At 39.0% G+C, this 8,331-nt stretch overlaps 1 protein-coding gene across 6 annotated transcripts in view; it reads right to left on the bottom strand.

The window, feature by feature from the left end:
- Positions 1-313: 313 nt before the first annotated feature.
- The window catches only part of LOC135101304 (circumsporozoite protein-like), a 142,742-nt gene continuing 134,724 nt past the window's right edge, over positions 314-8,331 (bottom strand). For all 6 annotated transcript variants that reach the window (XM_064005103.1, XM_064005107.1, XM_064005106.1 and 3 more), the window contains 2 exons: positions 2,133-2,186; positions 314-793 (listed from right to left, as the gene is read on the bottom strand). In XM_064005103.1, coding sequence (XP_063861173.1) covers positions 686-793; positions 2,133-2,186 — 162 coding nt within the window. In that variant the 3' untranslated portion in view covers positions 314-685. The remainder of the gene's footprint in view (positions 794-2,132; positions 2,187-8,331) is intronic.

Here is an 8,331-nt window from a genome sequence, read left to right as displayed (position 1 = left end):
AACAGGCAGAGAATTCCAGAGTTTACCAATGAAGGGGATGAAACAATGAAGATATTGCTTAACTCCTGGACTACTGAAAGGGAACGGAATAAAGGTGAAAGTCTTGTGTAGCGTCAGCGTGGGGAAGGAGAGACGCATGCTGATGGCAAATTCAGAAGAGCAGTAACCATAGAAATAACAACACAAGACAGACTTCCCCCATTTTTTTCCATCTTCATATACTTGTGTGCATTTTTTGTAGCATATCAGTGTATTTGCTATGGTAAGCTCAGTAGGTATGAAATGTTCTCTAGGGTATGCATTAATTCATCCATTTATTTATTTATTTATTTATTCACTTATTTTATATCTATTTATTTCATATCCTACTTTTCATTACCACATTTCGAATTCTTCTTTTCTCTATGCATACACTAAAATAAACACACAAAGACTGGAATACATGTTACAATGAACATTATAGACTAAATTTACATTCTTCTTTCATATATATACCCTAGGAAAGCAGAAAAATGGGAGACAAAAACAACGCTCTGGAAAAAGGTTTAAACTAATCCTTCAATGGATAATACTACTGACATGATACCATGGAAGCACATCCTTTCTTTCCTTCATAGATTCGTGGGAAGCAGACAGGAGAAAGGCAGGCAACAGACAGGTTTCGGTTGACATGGAAAAAAAAATTTTAACATTGAGTTCCAAGACAGAGTGCACATGATGTAATGAAGCAGGTACGCACTTTCCTCCTGCACGTATTGGCAGTGTTCACCGCGGCACCACCTGCCATCCTTCCCTGAAAATATCAAAACATCCACATAAGAAAGTGATGCAGCTTGACTATTCTAAAAAGAGCTAAAAATGAAGCATCATAAACAGAAGCACCACAAATCCTTTACTGCATGAGTTACAACATACACATGAACAAAAAAGGAAAGAATAAATACTAAAGAAAAACACGAAATGTCATAAATAAATCGTGTCAAATTCCTCCAAGCAAGAACACATGGATACATGAAAAACAACACTGAAAACAGAACACACTTGAAACTCTGAGAATGTTAAATATGCACAACAGCTGCAACAAAATAAAACCTAAAAAAACAACAGCAAGGATATACTTAGAAAATAATAATAAGTACCACTTCAGTCTAACCATAAAAAGTATTCACGGCACAAAATATGAAAGTCCCTTTTGAGTATCTCCGCCAAGGTGGCCTGACTCATCTATTCTTCTTTCTTTATTGTTGCTCAGTAATACAACACTTCCACCTTCCTCCGTTTGTGGTTCTGATAACAACAACAACAACAACAACAACAACAACAACACTCTGACCACTCCTAGTAAGATACCTGCCTTTTCGTGTGTTTACTGCAATGACAAAGGATGTTCTCTATAACCTCTTACACAACAAAACAACAACAACAACAAAGGCTCAAGAGACCACAAAGATATCGCAGTTGCTGTTGGTTCTGGATATCACCGCTTCTTGGTAAGGATCTCAACAAAAGCCAACACCTGTGAGATCCACCCTACTTCATGCTTGTGCTGCTTACTCGTCTGGATGAAGCAATATATTTAGTATGATACATTTCACTGGACCTGCCTAGTATAACTGTGTCTACATATTTCAGCTCCCGCGGTCATCTCAATACAAAAGTCTCACTGCAAAGCCAAGGTAGTGTTTCGCTGGCAATAACATTCCTATATACGCATTACCAAACGCATCCTATTTTTTTTAGTCTTGTCGCTTACCAAACCAGTGTCAGACGCTCTTTTCATAAGGTCCCGCAGGAGGCCATCTTTCCTGTCTCGGTAAGACTCACACGATTTACTCATATTTTCCCTGAAACATAATGTAATGAAGCTCCAGATGTTAGGGAGGAGATGAGGGCACAAAAATGGGAGACAAAAAAAAGCTTTAGAAAAAGGTTTAAACTAATCCTTCAATGGATAATACTACTGACACGATACCATGGAAGCACATCCTTTGTTTCCTTCATAGATTCGTGGGAAGCAAAGAGGAGAAAGGCAGGCAACAGTAACAGGTTTCAGTTGACATGGAAAAAAATAAATAAAATTAACAGCGAGTTCCAAAACAGAGTGAACATGATGTAATGAAGCAGGTACTCACTTTCCTCCTGCACGTGTTGGCAATGTTCACCGCGGCACCACCTGCCATCCTTTCCTGAAAATATCAAAACATCCACATAAAAAAGTGATGCAGCTTGACTATTCTAAAAAGAGCTAAAACTGGAGCATCATAAACAGAACCACCAGATATCCTCTACTGCACGAGTTACAACATACACATGAGCAAAAAAGGAAAGAATAAATATTAAAAAAAAAAAAAAAAAAAAAAACGAAGTCATAAATAAAACGTTTCAAATTCCTCCAAGCAGGAACACATGGATACATGAAAAACAACACTGAAAACAGAACACACTTGAAACGCTGAGAATGTTAAATATGCACAACAGCTGCAACAAAATAAAACGAACAAGCACAATTACATATATAACAAGATCAAATAAGAAAATAAAATAATAATAAGTGAAAAGCTTCCCAACATTCAGCGGTACAAACCTAAAAACAACAGCAAGGATATACTTAGAAAATAATAAGTACTACTTCAGTCTAGCCATAAAAAGTATTTACGGCACAAAACATGAAAATCCCTTTTGAGTATCTCTGCCAAGGTGGCCTGACTCATCTATTCTTCTTTCTTTATTGTTGCTCAGTAATACAACACATCCACCTTCCTCCATTTGTGGTTCTGATAACAACAACAACAACAACAACAACTCTCTGATTACTCCTAGTTAGATACCTGCCTTTTCGTGTGGTTACTACGAGGACACAGGATGTTCCCTATAAAGTCGTCTTACACAACAAAACAACAACAACAACAAAGGCTCCACAGACCACAAAGATCTCGTAGTTGCTGTTGGTTCTGGATGTCACCGCTTCTTGGTAAGGATCTCAACAAAAGCAAACACCTGTGAGATCCACCCTACTTCTCGCTTGTGCTGCTAACTCTTCTGGATGAAGCAATACATTTAGTGTGATACCTTTCACTGAACCTGCCTAGTATAGTTGTGTCTACATATTTCAGAGATCCCGCGGTCATCTGAATACAAAAGCCTCACTGCAAAGCCAAGGTAGTGTTTGGCAGGCAATAATATTCCTATATACGCATTACCAAAGGCATCCTATTTTATTAGTCCCGCTGCTTACCAAACCAGTGCCAGACGCTCTTTTCATAAGGTCCCGCAGGAAGTAGTCTTTCCTACCACGGCAAGACTCACACGATTGACTCATATTTTCCCTGAAACACAGTGATGAAGCTCCAGATGTTAGTGTTTTCTACGATGCCTTTGCTATTTCGACACTATACATACATAGAGAAAAAAATCAAACTGAGTGCTGGCTCCCGCGGCCCGCCAACCTACGCGGGTATTGTTTCCCTATACGCTCATAGCAGAACAACCCAACAAGGCAAGTCTTACACCCGAAAGTCTCCCACCCATAAAGCTTCCCATCAGCCCCCCACTGCTCCTAAACCACGAGGTCCTTCTCATCTCACACCTGCCAGGGCAATGACAAGAAAACATGAAGCAGGCTGGAACAAAGAGGAGGATGCATTCAGCCCCGGTCTGCACGATACAACCCTGAGGAGAACGCTGGATGGCAGACACTATACAGCTTATAATCAAGCCCACGCCTACACCTCAGGAGTGGGCAGATGGAACACAAGCCACCTAATGCAGAAACACCGGTGTTTGAAACGCAGGAAACGTACAGTGATAACTCGCATGGTTACAGAAGGGAAAGAAATAAATATGCTAGTGAGAGAAAAAAAAAAAAAAACAGGGTGTTACAATTGCGGCGAATTCAATCATGTTCAAAGAAATTGTAGATTTGACGACCACAAACTCTTATGTGGCAGCTGTCAACGTTTACGTCATAAAAGCCGCTTACGTCAACAGTATATGGCATGGGATGATGGCGAGGAAACATCTGCCGTTGTTGAAATAAAGGAGTTAAAAAAGGATTCGCTAACTGTTAAACACATTAATGCATTATCACTGTTATCGAGTTTGGAAGAGGTAAAGTTATTGATAATAGATAGAAATATCGATGTTTTATGTATGAATGACATATGACTTCAAGCAAACACCCCAGATGGTTACGTAGAAATTCCTAATTGTGAGATTTTTAGATGTGACAATGGTCGAGGAGCCGGGATATGCATGTATGTCCATAGTACCCTCAATCCCTCTGTCATTAACCTAGATGTGCCAAGACCGACAGGCGTGGAGGATGTATGGGTAAAGATACAGTGCAGGAAGTTGCCGGCCATCATCACTGGTTGTGTATATCGACACCCTAAGGCTTTAGCCACATCATTTGACTACATTCAAGATGTTTTTAGGATGGTAGGTCTGCGTGATAAAAGGATCTTTATCCTAGGTGATTCTAATGATGATATGATGACAACGGGTAATAAAATCAGAAAGATAATAAAAAACAAGTTGACACAAATAACAGATAGACCCACAAGAACAACCTCAACATCAGCTACTTTACTAGATCTCATAATAACTAATAAACCTGATGTCATTCTACCACAAGACGTTGTTCCTCAGGTCACTGTTGATCATGACCTAGTGTCTGTTGTTTTAATGGTTAGAAAACCTAAAAACTGCCCATGGTAAAAAGTTTTCGTAATTTGAAGAACTATGATAGACACTTTTTGTTCGCTCCTCCTTGACAATGTTCATAATATGAATAATATATTTTTAACTGACGATGTGAACAGGTATGCATTTATAATGACGTTTTTATTAACCGTCTTGACATGTGTGCCCCTCTTGTAACTAGAGCAGTGAAAGGAAAACCTACACCATGAATAAATGACGATATCCGTGAGGCAATGGAGGACCGTGATAGGTTACAAAGAAAGCTTAAAATCAACACAAGTAATTCACGGTTACGGAAACGTTACAAAACAGCCAAGAAAATTACAAAAAAAATAAATAAATAATAGTAATAAAACTAGGGCGCATCATTACCAAGTCCGTCTCAAAGGCAGTAAAGGGAACACTTCGGCCACATGGAACGTCATTAATAAAATTATCCCTAGTCGGAAAAATAAGCACATTGTCTATATTTTTTTTATAATCTAAATGATAAAGCCGAAGAGTTCAGTAATTTCTTTCCTAGTGTTGGAGAATTCACTTTTAAACGCTCACAGAAGGTAAATCTGTCGTCCATCTCCCTCAGTCTAATATTAATATTATCTCTGCTTTTAGGCCTGAACCCGTAGATACTAACACCGTTATATTAACAGTTAAAGATCTTAATGCAACCAGCTCTGTCAGCTCTGATGGCATAGGGTTACAGTTTCTCCGGGAAGCGTGGTGGTAGTTAAGTGAGGCTGAAGAGGAGGAACACAAGTCATGCTGCGATTGATGGATGATGCAATCAAGGGTCGCAAGAGAGGAGGCGGGACGCAAGGCGCCTTCAGGCCAGTCACTGCTTGTGTCCCTCGCCTCCCCTTCCTGCCTCGCTGCGAGGTGAAGGGGCCACTACCACCGCTGCCTCAACACTTACACTACCTTTGCGTCTCAACACTGAAATGCTTCAATGAATGGGAATGAACGGGAAATTAATGGTCACTTAGAATTGCTTATAACAAGTACATTTTACTGTTTTAAATCAATCTGTCTGTCTGCGTCTGTCTGTTTATCTCTGTCAAACATATTCACTACAATGTTCTGTAAGAATGAGCATCCCAATCTCTGTTGCTTTGTTGCAATGCATCTGTTTGTATTAATGGTGTGTGTGTGTGTGTGTGTGTGTGTGTGTGTGTGTGTGTGTGTGTGTGTGTGTGTGTGTGTGTGTGTGTGTGTGTGTGTGTGTGTGTCTGGTGTAACATTACGAGTGGAACAATATTTACGAGTATGGGTCAGTAGGTCTGTCTTTAGGTATATTTAGTAGTTTTAGGAAATCAATGACAACTACGTATTGTGCCTGAAAAATAGCATACCGTAAATACGAGGCCATGAGAGAAAAAATATAGTTAGGTCACTATGTATGCATTTTCTTCGCTTACAGTAATTGTTATCACGAAAGAATATACGAGTAACGGAAGAGGCATACGTTTATATTATGCAAACATTATGCTGTATTAATATCCCACTGACTAATTCAGTTTAACTTTTGGTTAAGTAGTAGCTGCAGGGCACGGTAAACTATTTATTAAAGTGCTTTACAAAAAAAATTGTGCAAATATATTCTTTAGAATGAAATATACCAGTTTCTGCCGCTATTTAAAACTACTTTGTCCATGTCTGTGTCTGCCCGCACATCCATCTGTCCCTCTGTCTATTTGTCTGTTTCTCTGTCTGCTTGCTTGCCTTCTATTTTTGCCTGCCTGCCTGTCTGCCTGCTTCTTTGCCTGCCTATCCTCTTCAAGTTAGGCTGACTATTTCCCTGTCACCCTGTCTGTCTGCCTGCTTTTTTTCTTTCTTTTTTGTATGTCCATCCACCTCTTTCCCAGCCCGTTAGTCTGTCTGCCTCCTTCCTTGCCTGCCTGCTTGCTTGCCTCCCTGCCTGTTTGTTTGACCGTCTGTCTTCCTGCCTACCTGTCCGCTCTCTCTCTCTCTCTCTCTCTCTCTCTCTCTCTCTCTCTCTCTCTCTCTCTCTCTCTCTCTCTCTCTCTGATGATTATCTAAACATGTCAAAACATTATTTAAACCACTACTATGAAATAGCAAGGTACTTAAAGGCTTGTCTGTAAGTGGTATCAGTGTGAACAGGTTACATCACGCTCCTATACAATCATGATTTACGCAGCACACCCTCCATAGTAGGTTGGCAGGCACTTTCCACACGTTAAGGAGTCCTTCTTCATTTCACTCTCTAATTTAAACTTCTTTATGCAAATGAAATTAAAGTTCGGGATTTAAATGATCACTTTCTTTTTTAGTACATAAACAAAAAAATGTGCTGGACAAATACAACGAAAAAATCTATATAAAAAAAAAAAAACAATAATAATATTTCAGCCAAACTTCACAGTAACGAAAGCTTTCATAAATATATGAAGATATTGCAAAGGTCGCACTGAAATATTATTTATCACCTTACAACTACAATACCTAATTCCCGGGAGCAGACTCATGCAGGATATAAAAAGATGAAAGACAAGATAGCACAGAAGTCTCCTCCCCATCCACGCTCCCATCGATCCTAGAGAAGCTGGCAGGAAAAGGGAAATAACATTTCCATAAAAAAAAAAAAAAAAACGTAATTTGAGAGGAAAGTAATTAAGAGATGATTTCTACTTCTATCACATCTAGTCTACATACGGTCCTATTTTTATTATTGATATCAGATAAGACGTTTCCTCTTCCTTAAATATGACTGAGTGGGATACATGTTTACTAGGTGACTATGGTGATGGGTTAGTTGCCCGGCAAGGACTCCATTCCTTATACCATTATTGTGACGGGGTCAGCAGCAAGTCGCCGAGGAACCTAGCCATCACCAAGGTCTCTTTAATGTGATTCATTTTCTTTGTTGTGAATTAGTTGTTTTTCTTCCTCAGTCACATATACCCTCATCAGATGACAGATGTAATCGCACCGAAAGAGTAAATATCCGCGGTAAGATTTTATAAGGAGGTGAACAGTGACAACCGGGGATTTGACATTAAATATTTATCAAGGCGATTTTTAAATGTTTCTATTGTATTCGACCTGACTACGTTGGAGGGCAATTCTTTCCATATATATATATATATATATATATATATTAACGAATCATTAGCAATAATGGTTATCTTGGTCTATAAATTGGTATGTTCAACTTCAATAGCTACAGCAAAAGCAGCAGCACCAGTAGTAGTAGTAGTAGTAGTAGTAGTAGTACTAGTAGTAGTAGTAGTAAAAAAGAACAAGAACAAGATGATAAGAACAAATACTACTGATAGTTCACCTAATACTATTACTACTACTACTACTACTACTAGTACTACAACTACTACTAGTACTACTACTACTACTAGTACTATTACTACTACTACTACTACTACTACTACTACTACTACTACTACTACTACCTATTTTTTTTTTTTTTTGTTTGTAGCAAAGTATAATAGCAATGAAAACAACAGTGTCACCAACAACCACAACGATAACAAAGGCATCAGCCGAGGGAATGAGCGGAACGATAAGACTAAAATGAAACTTAACAGTACAACCACCACCACCACCACCTTCATTACCGCTGCGTCAAAATCCACACCAGGCTCTAATTTCATGGTA

This window comes from Scylla paramamosain, chromosome 6 (genome assembly GCF_035594125.1).
Source record: "Scylla paramamosain isolate STU-SP2022 chromosome 6, ASM3559412v1, whole genome shotgun sequence".
Classification (NCBI taxonomy): Eukaryota; Metazoa; Arthropoda; class Malacostraca; order Decapoda; family Portunidae; genus Scylla; species Scylla paramamosain.
Note: the sequence above shows the minus strand (reverse complement) of the source record. Positions and strands in the feature narration are given on the sequence as shown.